This window comes from Elephas maximus, chromosome 2 (genome assembly GCF_024166365.1).
Source record: "Elephas maximus indicus isolate mEleMax1 chromosome 2, mEleMax1 primary haplotype, whole genome shotgun sequence".
In the NCBI taxonomy this organism is placed as follows: domain Eukaryota; kingdom Metazoa; phylum Chordata; class Mammalia; order Proboscidea; family Elephantidae; genus Elephas; species Elephas maximus.
In genome coordinates, this window is record NC_064820.1 from 60830111 (window position 1) to 60855124 (window position 25014).

The window sequence follows — 25014 nt, forward strand, 5'->3', positions numbered from 1 at the left end:
TTTTAAATCAAGAAATATGGTATACCTTTCAATTAATATCAGTATCTATAAGTCTTCTCAGAATGTAGACTTCTTGGGGACAGAACCTTTTCTGTCTTGTTCATTAATGTATCTCTAGCACCTAAAACAATGTCTGGTTAAGTTGTTATTGTTAGGTGCCGTCAAGTAGCTCCAATTCATAGCAACTCTATTCGATAGAGTAGAACTGCCCTATAGGGTTTCTAAGGAGCGGCTGGTAGATTTGAACTGCTGACCTTTTGGTTAGCAGCCAAGCTCTTAACCACTATGCCACCAGGGTCCCGTTTGGTTAAGCAGTAGGACTTAATTGTTTATGGAATGAGTGGATAGAGTAAATTTCACAAGTCATTGCAAAACTGATGGTTTTATTTTGACTTGAAAGGCTAACCTAGACTCCAAAAGTTTTGTCTATTTACTAAACACTTCGGTCATCTCATCTTTGAGAAAACACCAGGTTTTTCACACATACAAAAAAGCATAAGATACTGACCTATCCACCCAAATAGTTCAGATCTTTGCCTTCCTCTAGGTTGAAGAGGGATAATAATAAACCAAGTATATTTCAGTAAGACTTCACTATTCCAAAATATTAGAATACATTTTTCAGTTGCTTTTAGTAACTGACTGTCCTGGATTGAATTGTGTCCCCCCAAAATGTGTGTCAACTTGGCTAGGTCATGACTCCCAGTATTGTGTGATTATCTACCACTTTATCATCTGGATATGATTTTCCTATGTGTTATAAATCCTACCTCTGTGATGTTAACGAGGCAGCATTAGAGGCAGTTATGTTAATGAGGCAGGACTCAATCTACAAGATTAGGTTTTGTCTTGAGTCAATCTCTTCTGAGTTATAAAAAACAGAAGCAAGCAGAGAGACAGGGGACCTCATACCATCAAGAAACATGAGCTAGGAGAACAGTGAGTCCTTTGGACCTGGGTACACTGCACTTAGAACCTCTTTGACCAGGGAAGAATAATGACAAGGACTAGCAAAGACAGGGAGAAAAAGCCTTCCCCAGAGCTGGCACCCTGAATTCGGACTTCTAGCCTCCTAGACTGTGAGAGAATAAACTTGTTTGTTAAAGCCATCCACTTGTGGTATTTCTGTTATAGCAGCACTAGGTGACTAAGACACTGATGTTTCTTCTTTCAGCAACTACAGTTCTCACTGCCGAAGAGAAATATTTTTGAGATCACAAGCCTCCGAAGTACTTGGAAAAAAATGAAATTCAAGGAAAAAAGAAGAAGAGTGAGACTTCTAGAAAATCATAGTGAATCTGTTTTCTGTGAGCAGAATAGTATGATAATCATATATGTCAAAAGTCATATGAATAAACTATCATCAGTATCCCCTAAGCAGGCTATGTGGCATCTATAAGTGATCCCAATAACGAACTACAGCAGCATTGGTGTGTTAGTGGCGGGGGAGCATTAACAAATTGTTGCTTTTTTTTCTTCTCAAGGCAATGACTTATAAATTAGGTGCTTATATTTATTTTAATTTCTAAGTATAATTTCTCTCTACTAATTTACCTAACAAGGAGCCCTTATGGTGAAGTAGTTAATGGTCAAATGCTTGGCTGCTAACCGAAAGGTTGGCAGTTCAAACCCACCAGCTGCTACATGTGAGAAAGATGTGGCAGTCTCCTCTCATAAAGATTACAGCCTTGGAAACCCTATGGGGCAGTTCTACACTGTTCTATAGGGTCAGTATGAGTTGGAATCGGCTTGACAGCAGTGGGTTTGGTTTAATTTGCCTAACATGTACCTTATTCTTCTGTATAAGATGAAAATCTTTTCCAAAAAGCATGAGTGCATGTTCAAAGCTTCGGCATTCTTCTTCTGTCCATGCAGTCATTCCTTCTAAAGAAATTTCAGAACAAAATTCATTGGCCTCAGAACTCCTGTATGTAATTCACTGATTTTTTTCAGTATGTTTTCCCTGTAAAAGGCCATAAACTCACACACATAAAAGACTTCTGTACTTAGGAGATTTCAGCTAAAATTACCAGAGGTATGTATAGTATATTAATCTTACCAAGAAGCCTAAAATACCCAAACATAAATACTGGTTTTTCTTTCTGCATAGTGAGATGAGAATTTAATGTTTGTCTGCTTATTGTTTCTCTGATGTTTTTTAAAACAATGAGCACATACTACTTTTAAATTAGGGGGAAAAAAGACTATTTCCTTCATTTAAAAAAAGCCTTATTTTGGTCTTTTATCAAAACTGTAAGTTGTTTAATTAGAAACCATGTGCTATCAATCATATTAAATAAAGTACAATTAACACACATTTATTTAGGGTCAGTCTGCAGAGTGCTATGCTAGATACTGTAGAAATACAAGGGGATAAGAAACGGCCCACGCTCTCAAAAGACTAAATCCCATTCAACTTCCCGGCAGATGTCAATGTTGGTGAACTGAAAAACTACTAGGGGCAGCAAAGAAAACTCTAAAGGCCTCCAGATGGCCATGGAATGACTGTATAACTTCCCTTTATTTCTCAAGTCCCCCACTCAATGACAGTGGGGACCAGGTCCCCAAAGTCATTAATGGCTGTCCACCATAAAGGTGAATACTAGTTTGAACTAAGGGAGAACTACTATTTAGTTTTTGAGAGTCTAAAATAATTTTTTCAAAAAAGCAACTTTTACAAGGCAACATTCCAATAGGCTATTCTCTAACTACAAGCTCAAATGTACTATGTTCAGCTTTCACGTATTTCCAAATCATTTGTATAATATTACTAAGTATTGTTTTCACTCTACATATACTTAATGGAAGATACGCCACATGCAATCCATTTATATAACAACACAAAACACCGGAACAAAAGTTAACCCCTTTTCCTGACATATACAGAACAAAACCTAAGCATTGTAAAAATGTTATGACATGATCACTACAAATATTTCTTGCAATCAATTCAGTGGATTATATTATACGCTTCTCTTTTTTAATCTTTAATCTCCTTTGCATTTCCTGTCTGATTTAAAAAAAAAGAAAGAAAACAACTTTTTTTTCAATGAAATCATAAAATCATTCTTTTTAATCACTTTGGATATATTGTCATCTCTGGGGTCTGCTTTGTTCTGTTAACTATTTCTTCAAGAAAGTGGATGTGACACGGGGTTAACTAATTTGTATTTGGATAATCTCTGGCACGTCTAAAAATAGAGGGCAAGAAAAGGAAAAAATTATTTGCTATGAAGATGAACACAGATCTTACATAAGTGTTACAAGATTGCTCTGTCCTTTACGATACTTATTCCGATCCCCAGATGACCATCCCGTCATCTCCCTCCCTCGATCCTGAGTGTTTCTTACCTTGAGAGGACTTTCCATTGCAGCAGTACCTTTCAATTGCTTCCTTTATATTGTGATTACACTTGAGAAGTTCATACAACGCCTAGGAGAAAGAGAGGGGGAAAAGAAAACAATAAAAATTACCAAGAGTTTATACTTAGCAGTATTTTACAAAACTGGCAAACTGTAAATCTTTGCAAATACTGGCTGACCTGCTCTTTACTTTCAGGGCACTGGAGGGTATGTTTGCCCGGGCATTGAATCTAAGTAACTATCCTGCAGACTGACTCTGGCACCTAATGGGTTTGTTCATTCTCACTCCACCTCTCAGAAGTCATCCACCAGTATCATGCTTGACTTTTTTCATTGCCTTCTGAGCTGAGAGAATTGCCCTATTTTAGACGATTTTTTCTAGATACGAAAAATCGAAATTGTGGTCTTGTCTTAATGTCACCTCCTCCCTGCCTTTCAAAACTTCAATAAAAAGGAAGAGTGGCAGGTCTGGAACAGGACTAAAGGCACTTTAGTGATGGGTTTATAATGGCCTCAGTTAAATTTCCATTTACTATGAAAGCTGTCTTTTTGTTGTTTTTTTTAATTAGAATTTATTTCTATTAGGTCTGTTTAGAACTGTAAATACATTAAATAGCAGCAGATAGAATTCAATTCAAAGTTAAAGAACAATCTACCTTGCCAAGGAAATCTCAAGAAGCAGAGCAGACTCAATATTAGACAACCTATTAATATTAATAGGTTACATTAAAAAACAATAATCTCAACCAATGTGTAAAATAAAAATTTGATATATCAATATGCATTTCTAATGTAAAAAAATATTAAAAACTTTAATAGTTATAAGTAGATGAATAGTACCTTATATAATAAAGATAGCTTACACCAGCTGCTCTGCAGGAGAAAGACATAGATGTCAAAGGTTAACCCACTGCTGTCGAGTCAATTCTGACTCATAGTGGCCCTACAGGACAGAGTAGAACTGCCTCACAGGGTTTCCAATGAGTGGCTGGTGGATTCAAACTGCCGACCTTTTAGTTAGCAGTCAAGCTCTTAATCACTGCACCACCATGGCTCCAGTCAAAGATTACCACCTTGGAAATCCTATGGGGCAGCTCTACCGTACAGTCTATAGGGTCAGAATTGACTTGACGGCAATGGGTTGTATCAAACCAAAAGTCAGTATTATTTTCGATGCAAAAACTGTAGATGCATTACTTCTATTAGAAGCAGGTACCAAATCACTGTTACTACCAAATGGCCCAGAGAGTTATGGTTAACGCAGTAAGACATATCACAGGAATAAGAGAGACAGTCATGGTAAGAAAGGGACAAAATTTATCATTTGATAATAGCTTTAAAACTAGAAAACCTAAGAGAAACAACTGGAAAATCATTTAAAAGTTTCAATAGTCTGAGACAAAATAAAAACATAACTGGTATTTCTCTACATCAGCAATATACAGGCATATCTTGTTTCACTGAGCTTCGTAGATAACTGCATTTTTTACAAACTGAAGTTTTGTGGCAACCCTGAGTCGAGCAAGTCTATCAGTGACATTTTTCCAACAGCATGTGCTCACTTTGTGTCTCCGTCACATTTTGGTAATTTTCACAATATCTCAAACTTTTTCATTATTATTATATCTGTTATGATAATCTGTGATCAGTGATCCTTGATGTTACTCTTATTGTTTCGGGGCACCACGAACTGCACCCATATAAAACAGCAAACTTAATAAATTTTGTGTGCGCTGACTGCTGCACCGACCGGCTGATCCTCCGTGTCTCTCTCTCTCTCTCCTCAGGCCTCCCTATTCCCTGAGACATGACAATATTGAAATTAGGCCAACTAGACCCTATAATGGCTTCTAAGTGTTCAAGTGAAAGGAGGAGTCCTACATCTCCCACTTTAAATCAAAAGCTAGAAATGATTAAGCTTAGTGAGGAAGTCAAAAGTTGAGACAGACCGAAGACTAGGCCTCTTGTGCCAAACAGTTAGCCAAGCTGTGAATTCGAAGGAAATTAAAAGTGCTACTTCAGTGAACACGTGAAAAATAAGAAAGTGAAACAGCCCTATTGCTGATATGGAGAAAGTTTTAGTGGTCTGCATAGAAGATTAAACCAGCCACAACATTCCCTTAAACCAAGGCCTAATCCAGAGCAAGGCCCGAACTCTCTTCAACTCTATGACGGCTGAGTGAGGTAAGGAAGCTGCAGTAAAGTCTAAAGCAAGCAAAGGCTGGTTCATGAGGTTTAAGGAAAGAAGCCATCTCCACAACACAGAAGTACAAGATGAAGCAGTAAGCGCTTATGTAGAAGCTGCAGCAAATTATCGACAAGATCTAGCCAAGATAACTGACGAAGGTGGCTACACTGAACAACAGGTTTTCCATGTCCGCAAAACAGACTTACACTGAAGGTGCCATCTAGGACGTTCACAGCCAGAGAGAAGTCAATGCTTGGCTTCCAAGCTTCAAAGTACAGGCTGACTGTCTTGTTAGGGACAAATGCAACTGCTGATTTTAAGCTGAAGCAAATACCACCCTAAAAATCTTAGGGCCCTTAAGAATTAGGTTAAATTTACTCTGACTGTGCTCTATAAATGGAACAATAAAGCCTGGATGACAGCACATCTGTTTACAACATGGTTTACTGAATATTTGAAGCCCACTGCTCAGAAAAAAAGATCACTGATCACTGACAATGCACCTGGTCACCCAAGAGCTCTGATGGGGATGTACAAGGAGATTAATGGTCTTTTCAGGTCTCCGAATACAACCACCATTCTGCAGCTCATAGATCAAGGAGCTATTTTGATTCTCAAGTCTTACTACTTAAGAAATACACTTCATTAAGGCTGTAACTGCCACAGATAGTGATTCCTCCGATGGAGCTGGGCAAAGTAAATTGAAAACCTCTGCAAAGAATTCACCATTCTAGGTGCCATTAAGACATCTGTGATTCATGGGAGGTCAAAATATCAATATTAACAGGAGTTTAGAAGAAGTTGATTCCAACCCTCATGGATAACTTTGAGGGGTTCAAGACTTCAGTGGAGGAAGTAACTGCAGAGGTGGTAGAAATAGCAAGAGAACTAGAATTAGAAGTAGAGTTTGAAGATGGACTGAGTTGCTGAAATCTCATGATAAAACCAATAGATGAGGAGTTGCTTCTTATGTATGAGCAAAGAAAGTGGTTTCTTGAGATGGAATCTACACCTGGTGAAGATGCTGTGAACACTGTTGAAATGACAACAAAAATATTACATAAACAGCTTTAGGGACCACAATCTCAGGGAACATCTAGCTCAATTGGTATAAGATAATTTATAAAGAAAACATTCTACATTCTACTTTGGTGAGTAGCGTCTGGGGTCTTAAAAGCTTGGAAGTGACCATCTAAAATACACCACTGGTCTCACCACGTCAGAAGTATGGGGGAATGAAGAAAACCAAAGATGCAAGGGAAAGATTGGTCCAAAGGACTAATGGACCACAGCTTCCACAGCCTCCACCAGACTAAGTCCTGCACAACTAGATGGGCCTAGCTACCACCACCAACTGCTCTGACAGGGATGACAAGAGAGGGTCCCAGGCAGAGCTGGAGAAAAATGTAGAACAAAATTCTAACTCACAAAAAAAGACCAAACTTACTGGCCTGACAGAGACTGAATAAACCCCAGGAGTATGGCCCCCAGATACCGTTTTAAGCTCAGTAATGAAGTCACTCCTGAGGTTCACCCCTCAGCCAAAGATTAGTCAGGCCCATAAAACAAAATGAGACTAAAGGGGCACACCAGCCCAGGGGCATGGACTAGGAGGCAGGAGGGGACAGGAAAGCTGGTAACAGGGAACCCAAGGTCGAGAAGTGAGAGTGTTGACATGTCGTGGGGTTGGTAACCAATGTTACAGAACAATATGTGTACAAATTGTTTAATGAGAAGCTCGTTTGTTCTGTAAACCTTCATCTAAAGCACAATAAAATTACATAAACTTAGTTGATAATAAGCAGCAGCACAGTTTGAGACGATTGACTCCAATTTTGAAAGAAATTCTACTGTGTATAAAATGCTATCAAACAGCATTACACGCTACAGAGCAATCTTTCGTGAAAGGAAGAGTCAAATGATGCAGCAAACTTCACTGTTGTCCTATTCTGATGCGGCAAACTTCGTTGTTGTCTTATTTTAAGAAACTGCCACAGCCACCCCAAACTTCAGCAATCACCACCCTGATCAGTCAGCAGCCATCAACATTGAGGCAAAACCCTCCACCAGCAAAAAGATTACGACTCACTAAAGGCTCAGATGATGGTTAACATTTTTTAGCAATAAAGTATTTATTTATTTATTTTTATTGTGCCTTAGGCGAAGGTTTACAGGGCAAATTAGTTCCTCATTAAACAATTAAAACACATATTGTTTTGTGACATTGGCTGCCAACCCCACAACATGTCAATGCTCTCCCCTTCTCCACCTTAGGTTCCCCATTTCCATTTGTCCAGTTTTCCTGTCCCCTCCTGCTGTCTTGTCCTTGCTGCTGGGCTGGTGTGCCCATTGAGTTCTGTATACAAGGTTGAACTATGTGTGTTATTGCTTGTTTTATAGTCCTATCTAATTTTTGGCTGAAGGGTAAACTTCAGAAGTGACTTTGGTACTAAGCTAAAAGGGTGTCTAGGGGCCATGCTCCAGGGTTTCTCCAGTATCTGTCAGACTAGTAAGTCTAGTCTTTTTTTGGGCGTTTGAGTTAGAATTTTGTTCTACGTTTTTCTCCAGCTCTGTCTCGGACTTCTATTGTGATCCCTGTCAGAACAATCAGTGGAGCAATAAAGTATTTTTTTATTAAGGTATGTACTTTTTTTTAGAAATAATGCTACTGTACACTTAACAGACTACAATATAGCGTAAAAATAACTTCTATATGCACTGGGAAACCAAAAAATTTGTGTGACTTGCTTTATTGTGGTATTTGCTTTATTGCAGTGGTCTGGAACCGAACCCGTGATACATCCGAGGTAAGCCTGTACAACTATAAATAGAGATCCCACTTACAGCAGCATTAAGTATATACATACATAAGATATCAAACAATTAAGTTAATCAGATACATGTGATGTTCAAAAAAACAAAAACACTGACGGATTAAAAAAATTCAAATGAATGGAGAGTCAAACCATGTTCTTAGAGTGGAAGGTTTAATGTTTTAAAGGTGCTAATTCTTTCAAAATTAATTTATGCACTTAATCAAATATCAATTTAAAAAAACCAATGGAGTTTCTTTTTTGACAGCTGATAATACTCCTAAGTTAGGCTAGCACGACTTCTTCATTTAGGAGTTCAAGTTTGATTTTAACTATCTCTTGATTATTCATCAGTCAGGATCACCTAGGTCGGCAGTGTGGAGTGAAAACGGTATATAAGCAGGGCAAAATGATGTCAGAGGGGCAGAACTAGGGACATTTAAAAACTCTAACAGGCAATAATCCTACCTCCTCATATACCACATGTGATCAGGATAGTGTTGTGTACAAGTGCTTAGCAAATGCTCCTATATCAAATTCATATATTCTTAATAGATATTAACTTTGTTCCTGAATAGAGTTCAAGAACAATTCAAAGAATACTAGTATCACAAAATTGAAAAGTCCAGCCATGAGAATGTTTGAACAAGTGATATTACAACTACAGGATGATATATACAGCCATTAAGAATGAGGTTAATACAGAATCCTTAATGAAAAAGGAAAGTAAGGTTAAAAGAATCCATTTCAAAAGGATACAAAATGGTATTTATAGTAAAATAAAAATGATGTGTGTGTATATACCGAAAAAAAGATGAGAAGAAAAGGCATCAAACTATCCAGAGTGGCTATTTCTAAGTCTCTTAGTTTATGATCTGCTTTTTTTTAAACCAGTATTTTCCAAGTTTTAAAAACCTATTAGAAAGACATGTGCAATTTATAAGTAAGAAATATTTGAGTCAAAATAGAATAAAATCAAGAAGATACCCTAGTCAGCTGACGTTTCAACAGAAATTGAAGTATACCTGTTCGTTGTCCCTTGTGTGTGTTCCTGCTGAAATCCGATCCATTATTTTCTCATTTCCAGTTCTTAATGAAGTCTCAACAAGGTACTCCTTAACTGTGCTCTCCAAAACCACACCAGGTTGCCAGAGTAACTGGTCTTCATTTTCATACACTGATAAAGATTATTAAAAATACTGAGCACACTCAAAGATATACACAAACTCTTTTTCCTCTTCCTTAACAGGCTATACAATGGAACTAGTAACTGATTTTAAGGACACCAGCACTTTGGTTATCTAGCAAGTAGAGTCTTTCATTAATAAGTTAAAAAAAAAAAAAATTAACGTTATTATGGGCTAAGGGCTCCAGTGGTTAGAGCAAGTAGCTTTTTTGGTGGCTGGATTTACTGATCAATTAGAAAGCTCTCCATACCTAGTAAAGGCTAACAGAAAACCCAATAGTGGTATCATATAATCTTCTAATGAAGGGGTAAAAACAACCTGTGTAAATTCTTTAATAACCTCATCGGCATTTTCTTTTGAATTCCCTAAATGGCTGTAAGAAAACTCTAAAAATTAAAAATTCCAAACTGCATAAAGACCAAAATATCTGCCAATAATGAAATTATTATTTCATTACATATCAATGAAATTATTGATTTCCTCCCAGGAATCAATTTTTATTTAAAGGTTCAGGAAGCAGTTTAATCAGACCTCCCTAGGGAGGTCTTGAAACGAATGATAAGCAGTCAGAGAAGTAAACTTTCTACAATCTCTTAAAAAGGCCAATATACTAATAAACAAAATGTCACTAAAGCAAGATTTATAGCTTACTAACGCACATACTGCGAACGTTACTCAAAGCCTCTACTCTATACAATAAATACAGGTGGCCCAGCCATTATCTCACTGTTTCCAGTGCAATCCATTTTTCAAGTTCATGATAAATACTAAATATAACCAACCAAAACCAAACCCAGCGCCGTCAAGTCGATTCCGACTCATAGCAACCCTACAGGACAGAGCAGAACTGCCCCATAGAGTTTCCAAGGAGCGCCTGGCAGATTTGAACTGCCAGCCCTTTGGTTAGCAGCTGTAGCATTTAACCACTACGCCACCAGGGTTTCCAAAAAAAAAAAAAAAAATTTTTTTTTTATGAATATAAATATACTAAGTATAGCTAACAAAAAATCATTTATTGCACACTTATTATGTAGCAGGGACTGTAGTAAGTGCTTTATGTTCACCAATATAGGAGGCAAGGATTATCATTCCCTGTTAGCAGGAAGGTTAAAAAAAAAAAAGTGTGTCTGTGAAGCAATAAGGCTGATATTTTTTCTAAGTTTCTGGAACCAGTTTTATTACTCTTGGGTAACAACTGAAATACGTGAAATAGTTTGGGTATACTCCTCCGAAAGACAGAGGCATTATACCTTTCTTCCTCAATTTGTTGAACTGAGAGAATATTATCTTCATTATGTTTAACCTAAGGCCCTATAGCTACTGAGCATGTACTTGGCTCCAAGGGTGTGTACGATATTTGTGCGATGCATAGAGGGGCTGGTACATCTGAAGCTAATCAGCTACTGTTTACATATCTGGGGAAAACTGTTCCCCAACACTGTGAAAGCAGTTTGGGAAAATGGTGTAGCTAGTGACTACCAAGACTAATGACCCCAGGGTACCAGGCTCCCCTCCTTTAAATAGGAGATGACCTGGCATGGAGGAAAGGAAGACAGGACTCAGGGTGCTGTTGTGCTGTGCAGCTTTTGTCTTCCTGCCTTCACAGGGTGGAATCAACTCATTAGGGGAAAACCAAATGCCCATGGGCATATTCCAAACCTACTTGGTTCCAGAGTTCAGCTAGGAAGGTGAAGCTCCATTTTATTTCCCACCACTACACCCCTCCATACTTTCAGAACCAACTATAGTTGAACTCTACCAAAAGTGTGAGGAAAAGCTGGTTACACTCTATATGCTAAGCAGGGCTGTATGGTGTGGCAAAAGCAGCAGAATCCTTACACTGCACCTCCTGCACTTTCAAGGCTGGGACAAGGGAAGTTTTTTTCTATTTTCTTTTTCCCTCAACAGTTTTTTTTCCGAGAGGGTTACCGTACTTTTATGCAAATAACGCGTGCCTTCTACATTTGTTTGCCAACCGAGCCCTGACCCCCATGAGGTATTTTGTAAACTGCGTAATTTTTTTACAGTAATATGTAAAAAAAAAAATTGGCATAGCGGTACTTATGAAAATACCTCGCGGCGGGGAGGGGCGCCACATATTATTTGCATAAAAACATGGTACACCCCTAACATTCTCATTCTCACAGGTGATGATACTCTCCCCTCCTCTATTGAAGCAGGATGCAGACCGAGGCGTTGCATCTCAAGAGGGGCGCCACTAGTTTAACAGGTGCTGAGCATACTGGCTAAGAAGCTCTGTACCAGGTAGGTCGCTGATGCACATGGCTAATTTGAACACATGTTTCCTAAGTCAGGCCTGAATATCATGACCTTGAAAGTTAACTCTGACCCCAAATCTAACTTTTACGGCTGAGGTTGGTAGACAATCAGATATTTAAATAAACATATTATGGGGTAACTTGGTCTATGGAACATTATTGAAATCAAAGCTTTCCTTACCTTTCTCATTACCATCGTATTCTCCAAGATAAGGGGGGATCTCTGCCTGGTACTGTAAACCGATCATTATTTCCTACAGGAAAATTCAGAAGTAAAAAAAATTTATTTGGAAAATAGATAATAAAAAAAGTCTCACTTATTGATCATTTACTACAAACCAAAAGAAACAATCTTGCAGCAATGAAATTAATGTATTTCGGAAATATTTTTTAGAAGCTCCTTTAGTCTAAATGGTCTACTAGGTTATGGCAGTGACTTACTTACCTTCCTCAAATCTTCAGGTGAGTTACCACTGTCTGTTTCAACATCTTCACCCTCCGACTCTTTATCCCCATCACATGTAGTATTTGCTTAAAAGAGAGAAAATTAAATTAAAAAAAAGATTTATATTGCCTATTTTTGTACCTGGGAACACACGGTATTCTACAAAAATGTGCTGAATAAATGAGATCAAGGTAAGTATACTAAATCTCTTACACTATTATCATGTTTCAACATTAGTCAAAACCAGACGCCGAACACATTAAGAATACGCAGGGGAAAAAGAAAAAAAAACTCAGTTGCCACCAAGTCGATTCCGATTCATAGCAACCCTATAGGATAGAGTAGAACTGCCCCGCAGGGTTTCCAAGGAGCAGCTGGTGGAGCTGAACTGCTGACTTTTCGGTTAGTAACCACAGTTGACCATAGCTTGCTGTAGCTCTTAACCACTGTGCCACCCACGCCCTGAGAATGTGTACAATACCCTTTTAATTAGGATGGTTACCTTAAAAAGAATGTAAAGACTGAGGTTCTAATTACACTAACCCAGGATGATACACACAAAGTGCACCACCTAAAGTCTATCAAAATTACGTTTTCATGTGCGCGTATGTATTTGAATTTGTTAACTGAATAGTTCTTCCCGCACTATAAAGATACCTAATAGAAATAAATGAGACCTAGTCTTACATTGCACATCAGGAAATACTATTTCAGTTCAAAGATTTTTTTGGGGGAGGCACGCTTGTGATTATGGTTTTACTATAGGAAAAAGGATATAAATGAAGAAATGCTTAAGGCAAGGTCTGGTAGAGATTCCAACGTGGAGCGTTCATGTTTCAGAAAAGGATGTCCTACCCATCCACATTCATCTTCCTTCACCAACTAAGAAGCCAATGGAGCTTCCCCGTCCAGAGCCTTTACTGTGCCCCATTATACAGCCAATATTTTTAAAAATATTACTGATATCCTTCAAAAGGTAACACAAAGAACTAAAAGAAAAAAAAAAAGGAGGCAAATGGACCACTTAGAAAAACAAAAACTTCTTGAGCAGTGGTAGATTTCAAAACCAGGAAAGCAACAGCCTTGTAACAGAAACCCAAAAAAGTTTCTATAAAATTTTATGGTTGAACTAAGATTGGTTACCATAGTAACAGACGAGTCTTGGGAAAGAAAATTAAGAGCTTTGTAAAACTAAGCAAATGTGTTAATTTTTAAATAGCATATTAGTTCACTTATATCCCAATAAAAAAGTTATAATCTTGTTCATATTATAACAGTATCTTATTTCACTTAAGGAAAACACTTAGGCTATTTTGACATAAACTACTGAACTGAATAGAATGTCCTCAAGCTATAGCATCGATGTTACTACTAATCAGTAATGACTTAGTTTCTTACATCGTAAAGGTCTAGGGAAGAAATCTGAAGTCTCATGGGAGGTCACAGATGGTGTCAGGTCATCTGCAGAAGACTGAGTTTCTTCATCATCACCTGATAACAGGTCTTTTGCTATTTCCTCCTGGAAGAATAGGAAGACGGTGCTAGAGTTAGAAATGATTGCATCTAATCAATTAAGAAAAGTGTCTTCTCATAGTTGAAGGCCTCTTGGTTTTGAGAAAAGTAAATCTGAAATTCTCCTATAATTTATTTCAGGAGTATTTAATAACTTTTCAATTTAATTATATATAACATTCAATAACTATACTACCATACATTGATGTTTGTAACAGAACAATTTGCCTAACCTGTGGGTATGCAGAGCAGACTCAAAGTCGCAAACTAATTTTTAGTGACTTTACCACAAAAGAAAAGAATCTGACTTCTAAGTGATTAATAATTATACCCACTTTCTGCCAAAATAAATAAAACAAAAGTGAAAAAATGCCTCCACACTCCACTCTTCCAACCATTTTAAAAGTCCAACTAATGAAAGCTCTCGCGAGTGACATAATTTTAAAAGAAAGAAAGAGGTTTGAATTAACTTCTACGGAAGTATTTAGTCATCCTTGTGCCTGTTACATAGTAAGCACTGAATGAATATTTGCTGTAAGGATAGGATCACTAATGTCTGTGGTACATTAATATCATATCTGTCAAATTTGACATAACTCACAGGGAGAAGAACAAAGAAGTGGATTCCTCTCCCTGCGTGAGATCTGAAAGGCAGGGAAAGCTTTCCAGGGAGGGAGCGCTCCACCTGGCCCAGCGATCTGTTAGTGGAGACTGTGGCTGTGTGAATCCTCCTTAGCAGGGCCGAGGTCTCCCCACAACCAGGCGGTGCTAGTGAGGTACCACTGTGGCTTTGGCTGCTATGGCTGCCGTCACTCCCAGAGCTCAAGAAAACAAAACTTTTCTCCAACTACTCCACGCCTGAGCCAGCTTGGTTTGAAGGCTTCTGGGGGGCTTATTAGTCAAAAGAAGCTAGTGCAAAATTTAAGTTTAGATGCAATGCATCCGCACAGGAAAGATGAAAAAATTACCAGAGAATACTTAGGCATTCAAAGTCTCATGACACTACTACTACATTTAAAGTAGTATAGTCAAAGCCAAACATTTAAATCAGTCACCAAAATGATAAGGGCAATGGGTCAATAAGTTCACATTTCAGAAAAATGCTTTAAGTTAAAGGGATTGTAATAAAAAACAGCCAAAGGTAACAGATTCTGAATTTTGCGTTCAAATGCTTGCACTTACTTTGTCTAGTGTCATATCTGGTAGTTCATCTGCAAGTTCGCTTGGGGAGCTATTTGCACTGGAATTGGCAGCTGCTGGGATCGAAGTTTCATAGCCATAGAACGCCAGTAAATCTTCTAGAGGCATGTTTCCTTCCTGTTTATGCCAGGACACAAACATCAACTCAGCAAGGTGGCACAGTGCTGCACAGCCCTTCGTGTTCATAAAGCACATTACCACAACAGCAGTATCAACCGAGGCCAAGTTGTAGTTGTTCTTTCTGGACTACTGCCAAAGAACAGGACCAAAGGCCTAAAGCTACAATTAACATGTTAACCAAAGCTTAACAATTAACTTCAGTTTTTATTTTCTAGCGTCATTCCGCTTTTTAAAAAAATTCCCCAAATACTTGCTTTTGTGCAAATATTTTTTTTAAAAAACATTCATATTAGTATAAAGATTTGCCATGAAAACATATTCAACTAACCAAATCAACCACTTCATATAATTTCCAGCTTGTTTCCTTTGTAGTTAACAGTTGACCACCTGGTTTCTTCTTCAAATTAATTAGATTTCCAATGGAAACCTTTGCTGAATTATTTACTATACCAGCGATATCTGTATAGTAATAATCAAAACACAGTTACCCCTTTTGTGTTCAAACTACTATATCTACGATATTTTATGCCAGCTTCCCTCCCTCCCTCCCCGCCCCCCCATTATCATCTGATAACGTTTGTATTAGGACCATCAGCTTACAGGTGAGAAAACTGAGGCTTAGTTCTGGGTTCAGATCCCAGGCCCTCCAGTACTCTGGCTTTAATGGTACCTGTGTCACGAATGGAGCCCTGGTGGTGCAGTGGTTAAGTGATGGATGCAGCTGCTAACAAAAAAGGTCAGCAGTTTGAATCCACCAGGCGCTCCTTGGAAATTCTATGGGGCAGTTCTACTCTGTCCTATAGGGTTGCTATGAGTTGGAATCGACTCTACGGCAATGGTGTTTGTTTTTTTTTTTTTTGGTGTTATGAATACTTATGCCATGTCACATAGTGAATCCCAGGCATCGCTTTTTTTTTTTTTTTTTTTGTAACTAATCTATCTTACTTATAAAAAGAAAGCAGGAATGAACAAATTTCCTTTTTAAATATTTTAATTTAACTACTATAGAGTACAGAATTATTTATAATTTTCACTGAAATAAATAACTTCACAACAATATACCCAAGGATCAGTTAACTGGTTAAATATTTTTAATATGTTTGTGTCCATCTATTAAGAGATTCATTTTTCAAGCTTTTTTATTGGTTTAATTTTCCCTTTAAGACAAACTAAGTTATAAAGCAATCAGCGTGAAAACGCTAAGGCAGAATCTGTAAAGCCTACTCACAGGTGATTATACAGTGAGCAGAGGAGCTAGCGATGACTCTCAGAGAGCCAGCTGGGTGCCCACAAGGGTCTGCGGGGGACACAAACTCTGGGGGTCCCCAAGAATCTGGCCTTTAGCTATGCAGGTTATGGGACTTAAATTTTTCAATGGGTCTGACGGAATCATATTCACGCTAAGTGAATGTAGACTGAGGCATACAGAACCCAGTGCCGTCGAGTCGATTCTGACTCACAGCGACCTTATAGTGAACACTAATCTGTAAATTTGCACTAGGAGACATTAACACCTTTCTATGATCTTATCATTCCACTCATGAAATCCTTTCAAGTTTGGGATCAAAGTCAATAAAAAGCTACTTTAGGAGCACAGAGTCAGCACAAATTAAGTTGGACGGTCAGGAAAGACAGAAGTTCTCCACACCATCGGGCAGCCTCGTGAACTATTCTTCTCCCAAACCAGAGAATCCATTAATGGTGACCAGCCCAAACTGAGTCTCTCTGCAGCCCTATTTCTGCTCCATGAGAAGTCCATGCGCTCCACTCGCCTTGGCTCTTGTAAGTCGTAAGAGGAGATTGGGTTGCAGCCTTTGTCAACCACCTGTCAGTATTTCTCCAAAACCTCAGTTTTTGACTCCCTCCGTGGACTGAGGAGATGGCAATTCTCACTCATTAAGCACTGATGGTTTACCCTGCCACCAATCCAGCATTACATGTTCTAGGAACTGTGCTGAGGGCTATCAGCTGTGGATAGCTCAGGCTCTGAATTCTCCTACGATATTTAGAGAAAAATCCCTGCTTTCAAGGAGTTCAGTCTTAGTGGAAGAAACAGTTAACTTAATTAGAATACAACGCAATAATTCTGAAATTGGTGCTATGAACTGGTGGGTACAGAGAAAACCTACACCCCAGAAATAATGGTAGGGCATGGGGAAGTACCACACAGAAAGGGTGAAGATGAAGCTAAGTCTTGAGAGATGAAGCAGTAAACGACAGATGAGGGTTGTATTACCTGGAAATTCTGTTCAGTAACTCAGGAGCACTGACTGACTATTAAGCAGCAGGCAGCTGTGCCAGGTGTTGGTATGAAACACAGGCCTTGCCCTACCACAGCTTACAGTCTGGTGGGGATGACTGACAATAAACAAATGAAGAACTGCCAATTACGATACATGCAAGGGCAACAGGGGGCCTACTTTTAGTAGGGTTACAGGGAAAGACAGTAAGTGACCTTCAGCTGAGGCATAAAGTTTGAGACTCACCCAATCTTGTGAGAGCATTCCAAGAGAAGAAACAAAACACTCAAGGCCTGAGGATGGTTTCCCACTAAGCCATGTGGCCAGAGCACGGGAGTACAGTGCAGTGGCCCAAGAGAGATGGGGACAGATCATGAAGGCCCTTATGGCCAGGAAAAGAACTCAGACTTTATTTGCAGGGCAATGGGAAGTCACTGGAGAATTACGAAAAGGAAGTGACTTGACTTATTTCTTCTTCTTAAATACTGGGCAGCTGCATGGAGAAAAGTTGGGGAGGGCAGGATGGAGAGATAAAAGAGAAACATGGAGACCTCTTAGAGGCCTCCTGCTGAGATCAGTGGTACAGACATGGAGAGAAGTGAATAGATGCTATGTATTATGGGGTGGAATCAAAATGGGTTATTGAATGTGGGGGTAAAAGGGAGAGGGGGAAGGAATATTCCCTAGGTCTCTATTTGAGCAACTGTCTAGCGTTAACTTTTACTGAGACAGAAAAGACTAAATGAAGAAAAGGTTTTTGAAGGAAAAAATGAAGAGTTCTGCAGAAGATACAAGTTAAGTTTGAGGACTAGCAAACATCCAAGTTGAAAAGTCAGGTTGGCCAGGAGCCTGGAGCTCAGAGGATCAGGCTGAGCTAAAGATATAAATCTGGCATTCATTAGCATCTAGATGATATTTAAAGCTACCGAAGTTGATGAGCTCACCCAGGGACAGGGTAGAGAGAAAAAACGAGATCTACACTTTATTAGAAGAACTTTCAGATATATTACCTATATGCAATAGGGAGCCCTGGTGGCACAGTGGTTAAGAGTCTGGCTGTTAACCAAAAGGTTGGCAGTTTGAATCCACCAGCAGCTCCTTGGAAACCCTATGGGTTACTATAGGTTGGAATTGACTCAAAGGCAACAGTTTTTTGTTTTTTTTCTTTCTTTCTTTCTTTCTTTTTTGGTTTTATAGGCAATAGGGTATATCTGAAAAATTTTAAACATGATTTGCAGTTTTGGAAATATTCTAGAGAAAGTAGAAGAATGACAGCTTGAATTAAAGAAGGCAATTATTTGGGATAAATTTTAAGGAAAAGAATCTGTTTATTGCTTCCTTGATATCAAGAAGCAAATGAAAGAGACATAGGAGTCTAAACAGATTGCCAGATTATGGCCTGAGAGATAGCAGCTATAGCACCATTATGAGACAGAAACACAAGAGGGGGTAAGGTGAGATGGTAGATTGAGTTTAAGGTGAAAGATGAAGTACAGGTGTGTGACGCTTAACGTCCACCATACTGTGAAACATCTGTGAAACAGGTCGTTATGTGATTTGGACATTGTGCAAACACCATATTAAAACCTTATGGGAGCCTGCTTCCAGCCATTCTCTCTCATGGGTTCTCATCTAGTGGCACTGCTCTTGCACTGTTGTGGCTGCTGCTAGAGCTGCCAGTGAAGGCCAGAGGCCTGAGGAACACACGGGGGCAGCAATGAGGCTGAGAGGGCAGAGGCTGGAGCTAACCAAGGGAAAGAGAACAGGGAGGGAGCAGCCTGGCCCCGCTTGCTGTTTTGTCCCAGCCGCTTGCCCAGGTCCACGTCCTCTGCCTCGCCTGCCTGTATCCCACCTGTGGACCAGTGCTGCAAGAGTTTGGGTTAGGGGTCTTTAAAATCATTACAGGAAAATAATAAACAGAAGGAGCTGCTTTCCCTTAAAAAAAAATCTTATGGGACTATTGATGACTTTAAGCTACACGTATCTGTAATGGGCTTGAATGAGATTACCGAGAAGAGCAAAGAGAAAGAGAAGACAAAAGCTAGAACCCTGAAGAATGCCATCAATTAAAATGTGAACAAAGAAAGAAAAGTCCTTAAATAAGATAGAAGACAACACAAATAGAAGAAGAACTAGGAGATGGCAGGATTATGTAAATCAAGGACAGCTGAGAAACCAGGGATGGTCACCTGGGTCAAATACCACAGAGAGATCAAGTAAAAACAGACAGACTTGGTATCTGACAATTGGGAATTATGGGTGACCTTTTACTGCTGGTGGAAGAAGCACAGTCTAGGACTGAATGACACAGAAGAAAGTACATACACATCTCTGAAGCTTGATTATGAAAGGAGAACACGTAAGGGCAACACAGGGTCAAAAGATAAGGTCTTCCAAACATAGGAAACACATGAAATTAAAAAAAAAGAAGGATAAACTGAAGGCAGGAGGGATTAGACTGGGATGTGGAAGATACTTCTAGGACAGTAGGGAGAGAAGGAAAATGAGTATGAAAGTTTGGGTGCGAAGGGGGTGCAGGGCAAGAGGTTCCACGTAGTCACTCGTGTAAACCTCTACTTTCTCCATAAAGACACAAGTCCAATGACCATCTGCTGAGGCGGAAGGTGACTATCTTGGTGGAAACCTTATTCAGCAGTTTGAAGGATGACACTATATAGTCCCCTAGAAAAGGCTGGTGCTAAAAAAGAATTGTCTGCACCAAAACCTCTTAAACACAAGTGGAAAACCTGAACCCAGCCTCTGATGCACTTCACAAATGAAATTTCCGTTAGAGCCTAGTAATAAAACACTTAGTCCTTTCAAACATAAAAATAATTCTTCAAAACAGAAGTGGTAAATCTCAAAGATTAAAGAATCAAAGAATCTGTGGTAGCTAGATCAGCTTAGAAGTTTGATCCAGCATCTCACCTCGGGTATCAGAGTTTTCTTTTTCTATTTCTTGGGTATTTCATTGAACCCATTTAAGTTTTAAGAGACGCATTTGAGTCTGGTCACATTTATAAATGGATTGTTTTAAGAGCGAAAGAGTTATCAGGAAGAGAACAAGATTTGGAGGCAGAGGACTCACTAATTGCCAGCCATAACCTTGGACAAATCATCTAACCCCTCTCACTTCTATTTCCTAATCTTTACATAGAAAAATATTATTATTTCCTTGATTCTACGATGCAAATCCATACATATTAAAAACCAGCATGCACCCCACTGTTACATTAGTTGCCGTTGAGTCAATTCTGACTCACAGCAACCTCACGTGTGCAGAGTACAACTGCTCCACGGGATTTTCAAGGCTGTGACCTTTCAGAAGCAGATTGCCAGGCCTGTCTTCCAAGGCAACTCTGGGTGGGTTTGAACCATCAACCTTTTGTCTAATAGTGGAGCGCTTAACTGTGTGCTATTCAGGGTACAAATTCCAGAGTAGGACCCCCATTCGGTGTGATTTCTAAACCAAAGTACCTCTAATGATCAACATGGCTCCTGAGCCAAGGCAATAATGCTAACACCTCTGACGCACCTGAAGGGGTTGCTGGAGGGATCAAATGAAATCATCTATGTGTCGATCAACTTTAGTGACTAATATAACCCCTGTCTGATACCCAAAACTGAAAGTGGCAAAACAACATACACATAACCTTCCTTTCATTAAATGTGAAAAAATAAAAAAAGAGGACCTATCCCAAAATCTAAGTGGTACAAAACGTAATTTTTACTTTCTCATTTGTTTTTCTAAATTATTGGAATTTTCCCAGAATGAACAAGGCGGGGGGTCTGTATGTTAAAAAACATTGGCACTGTACAAAAACATTTTTTTTAAGTTTTTAAGCTCTAAATCTAGGATTCTTTTAAAGCATCTCAGGACACAGTAACATAAATTGAAATATATAAGGAGATGACATGAATCTAATTTTGGTATGTTCAATAACTAAAGGCTATTCACATAATCTATACTCTCTACACCAAAGTATCTTTTTATAAAAGCTAGTATAAGAAAACTGATTTTGAAACCCACTTATTTTCCATAACATACCCAGAACGAAGTGCCAAAATATAGACCATATTTAGTCTACAATTGAGTTTATATAAAAACTTATTTATAATTTTTTAATATGAACATCAACCTCTGACTGTTAACATGTTGTTGTTAGGTGCCATCAAATCAGTTTCGACTCACAGCAATTGTATGTACAATAGAATTAAACAGTGCCCGGTCCCGCGCCATCCTCATAATCATTGTTATGTTTGAGCCCACTGTTGCAGCCACTATGTCAATCCATCTCATTGAGGGTCTTCCTCTTTTTCACTGACCCCCTACTTTACCAAGCATGATATCCCCCTCCAGGGGCCGGTCCCTCATGACAGACTTGTTCATTCTTCTGGCAGTCCATGTATATTCAGTATTCTTCACCAACACCATAATTCAAAGGCATCAATTCTTCAGTCTTCCTTATTCACTGTCCAGCTGGCACATGCATATGAGGCAAATGAAAATACCATGACTTGGATCAGGTGCACCTAAGTCCTCAAGGTGACATTTTTGCTTTTTAACACTTCAAAGAGGCCTTCTGCAGCAGATTTGCCCAATGCAACACATCCTTGGAGTCCTTGACTGCTGCTTCCACGGGTGTTAAAAATTTCATAAAATGAAATCTTTGATAATTTCAATCTTTCCTCCATTAATGATGATGTTGATTAGTGGTCCACTTGTCAGCATTTTTGTTTTCTTTATGTTGAGGTGTAATCCATACCCACAGCTGTAGTCTTTGATCTTCATTAGTAAGTGCTTCACGTGCTCTTCACTTTCGGCAAGCAAGCTTGTGCCATCTGCATACTGCAGGTTGTTCATGAGCCTTCCTTCAAACCTGATGCCTCGTTCATCTTCATATAGTCTAGCTTCTCAGGTTATCTGCTCTTCATATAGTCTAGCTTCTTGGGTTATTTGCTCAACATACAGATTGAATAAGTATAGTGAAAGGATACAATGCTGACACATACCTTTCCTGATTTTGAACTACAGAGTATCCTCTTGTTCTGTTCAAATAACTGCCCCTTGATCTACTTACAGGTTCCACATGACCACAATTAAGTGTTCTGAAACTCCCATTCTTTGCAGTGTAATCCATAATTTGTTATGATCCACAGAGTTGATGCTTTTGCACAGCTGATAAAACACAGGTAAACATCTTTCTGGTATTTTCTGCTTTCAGCCAAGATCGGTTTGACATCAGAAATGACATCCCTTGTTCCATGTCCTCTTCTGAATTCAGCTTCAATTTCTGGCAGCCCCCTGTCAATGGACGTACTGCTGCAACTGTTCTTCTGATTACAGGCAGTCCCTGGGTAACAGTCACTGACTTACGTACAACTGATAGTTACGAGCCAACCCCAGTAAAGCCCATCATATTAAGAATTCAAGGTACATATGATGGGTTATAACAACAACTGGGTGCTACTTTGCGACATACATTAAAATGTTATTATTATTAGTGTATTATTATGTTAAGGACGTTTTAATGTATCAAGAAGTGTTTCTTGTTTTTTATGCATAGAAAGTTTATATATATATATATAAACATTTGACTGACATCAGATATGAACCATACCTAACTGTTCCAACTTAGGTACAAATTTGACTTAAAAGACAGATTTAGGAATGGAACTCATTCGTAAGTCCAAGCACTGCCTGTATTTACAGCAAGATTTTACTTGCGTATGATATTAACGATACTGTTTGATAATTTCCATATTCTCTCGAATTACTTTTCTTTGGAATGGGCAGAAATATGGATCTCTTCCAGTCGGTTGGCCAGGTAGCTGTCTTCCAAATTTCTTGGCATAGATGAGTGAGTGCTTCCAATGTTGCATCCATTTATTGAAACATCTGAATTTGTATTCCATCAATTCTAGGAGCCTTGTTTTTCACCACTGCCTTCAGTGCAGCTTGGACTTCTTCCTTTGATACCATCAGTTCTTGATCATACATACCTCCTCAAATAGTTGAATGTCAACCAATTCTTTTTGGTACAGCGATTCTGTGTATTCTTTCTACCTTCTCCTTATGCTTCCTGTGTCGAATCAAGATTTTGCAAACAAAAAAAAAAAATCCTTCGATATGCCAACTCAAGGCTTGAATTTTTTCTTCAGTTCTTTCAGCTTGAGAAATGTTGAGTATGTTCTTCCCTTTTGGTTTTCTAACTCCAGGTCTTTGCATATTTCATTATTATACTTTGTCTCCTCCAGCTGTCCTTTGAAATCTTCTGTTCGCTTCTTTTACTTCATTGTTTCTCCCATTTGCTTTAGCTACTCTGCATTCAAGAGCAAGTTTCCAAGTCTTATCTCTTATGATGCACATTTTGGACTTTTCTTTCTTTCCAGTCTTTTTAATGGCCTTCTACTTTCTTCATGTATGATGTCCGTGATATCATCCCACAACTCCTCTGGCCTTCAGTCATTAGTGTTCAGTAAATCAAACCTATTCTTGAGATGGTCTCTAAATTCAGGTGGGATATACTCAAGTCATACTTTGGCTCTCGTGGACTTGTTTTAATTTTCTTCAGCTTCAACTTGAACTTGCATATGAGCAATTGATGGTCTGTTCCGCAGTTAGCCCCTGGCTTTGTTCAGACTGATGATACTGAGTTTTTCTACCGTTTCTTTCACAGATGTAGTTGATCTGACTCCTGTGTATTCCATCCAGGGAGGTCCATAGGTACAGTTGCCATTTAAGTTGTTGAAAATTATTATTTCCAATGAATAAGTTGTTGGTCTTACAAACTTGTACCATGCAATTTCTGGCATCGTTTCTATCACCCAGGCCATGTTTTCCAACTATTGATCCTTCTTTTTTGTTTCCAAATTTCACACTGCAATCACCAGTAATTGTCAATACATTCTGACTGCATGTTTGATCAATTTCAAACTGTAGCAGGGGGTAAAAATCTTCAATTTCTTCATCTCTGGTATTAGTGGTTTGTCCATAAATTTGAATAATAGTCATATTAGCTGGCCTTCCTTGTAGACATACGGATATTATCTAATCACTGACAGCGTTGTACTTCAGGACAGATCTTGAAATGTTCTTTTTGATGGCATATGTGATGCAGTTCCTCTTCAATTTGTCATTCCTGGCATAGAAGACTATATGACAGTCTGATTCAAAATGGCCATATGAGTTCATTTCAGCTCCTTAATGCCTAGGACACTGATCTTCAAACTTTCCATTTTGCTTTTTTTTTTCCCCTGATTTTTTTTTTTTTTTTAAGTAGTATTTTATTGTGTTTTGGAGTCCTGGTGGTGCAGTGGTTAAGAGCTCAGCTGGTAGCCAAAAGGTCGGCAGTTTGAATCCACCAGCCACTTCTAGAAAACCCTATGGGCCATTCTACTCTGTCCTATAGGGTCGCTATAAGTCAGGATCGACTCGATGGCAATGAGTATTATTGTGTTTTAAGTGTAAATTTACACAGCAAATTAGGTTCCCCTTTAACGGTTTTTATACAAATCGTTCAGAGCCAATGGTTACAATTTTTACAATGTGTCAGCATTCTCATGATTTCCATTGTTTCTTCTGTTTCCATTGATCTAGCTTCTCTTCTCCTCCTTGCCTTGTCATGTTTGCTTTTGGGTAACTGCTGACCATTTGGTCCCATATA

General features: G+C 38.7%; 1 protein-coding gene across 2 annotated transcripts in view; it reads right to left on the reverse strand.

Moving 5' to 3' along the window:
• MIER3 (MIER family member 3) overlaps positions 1–25014 on the reverse strand; it is a 39813-nt gene that overhangs the window by 5356 nt on the left and 9443 nt on the right. The window contains exons 4-10 of one of the 2 annotated variants that reach the window (XM_049863945.1): positions 14970–15104; positions 13674–13794; positions 12276–12361; positions 12012–12084; positions 9390–9541; positions 3352–3433; positions 1790–1881 (exon numbers count right to left, since the gene is read on the reverse strand). In XM_049863945.1, coding sequence (XP_049719902.1) covers positions 1790–1881; positions 3352–3433; positions 9390–9541; positions 12012–12084; positions 12276–12361; positions 13674–13794; positions 14970–15104 — 741 coding nt within the window. Of the gene's footprint in view, positions 1–1789; positions 1885–3351; positions 3434–9389; positions 9542–12011; positions 12085–12275; positions 12362–13673; positions 13795–14969; positions 15105–25014 lie in introns of both variants that reach the window. The other variant, XM_049863937.1, reaches the window with a different exon arrangement.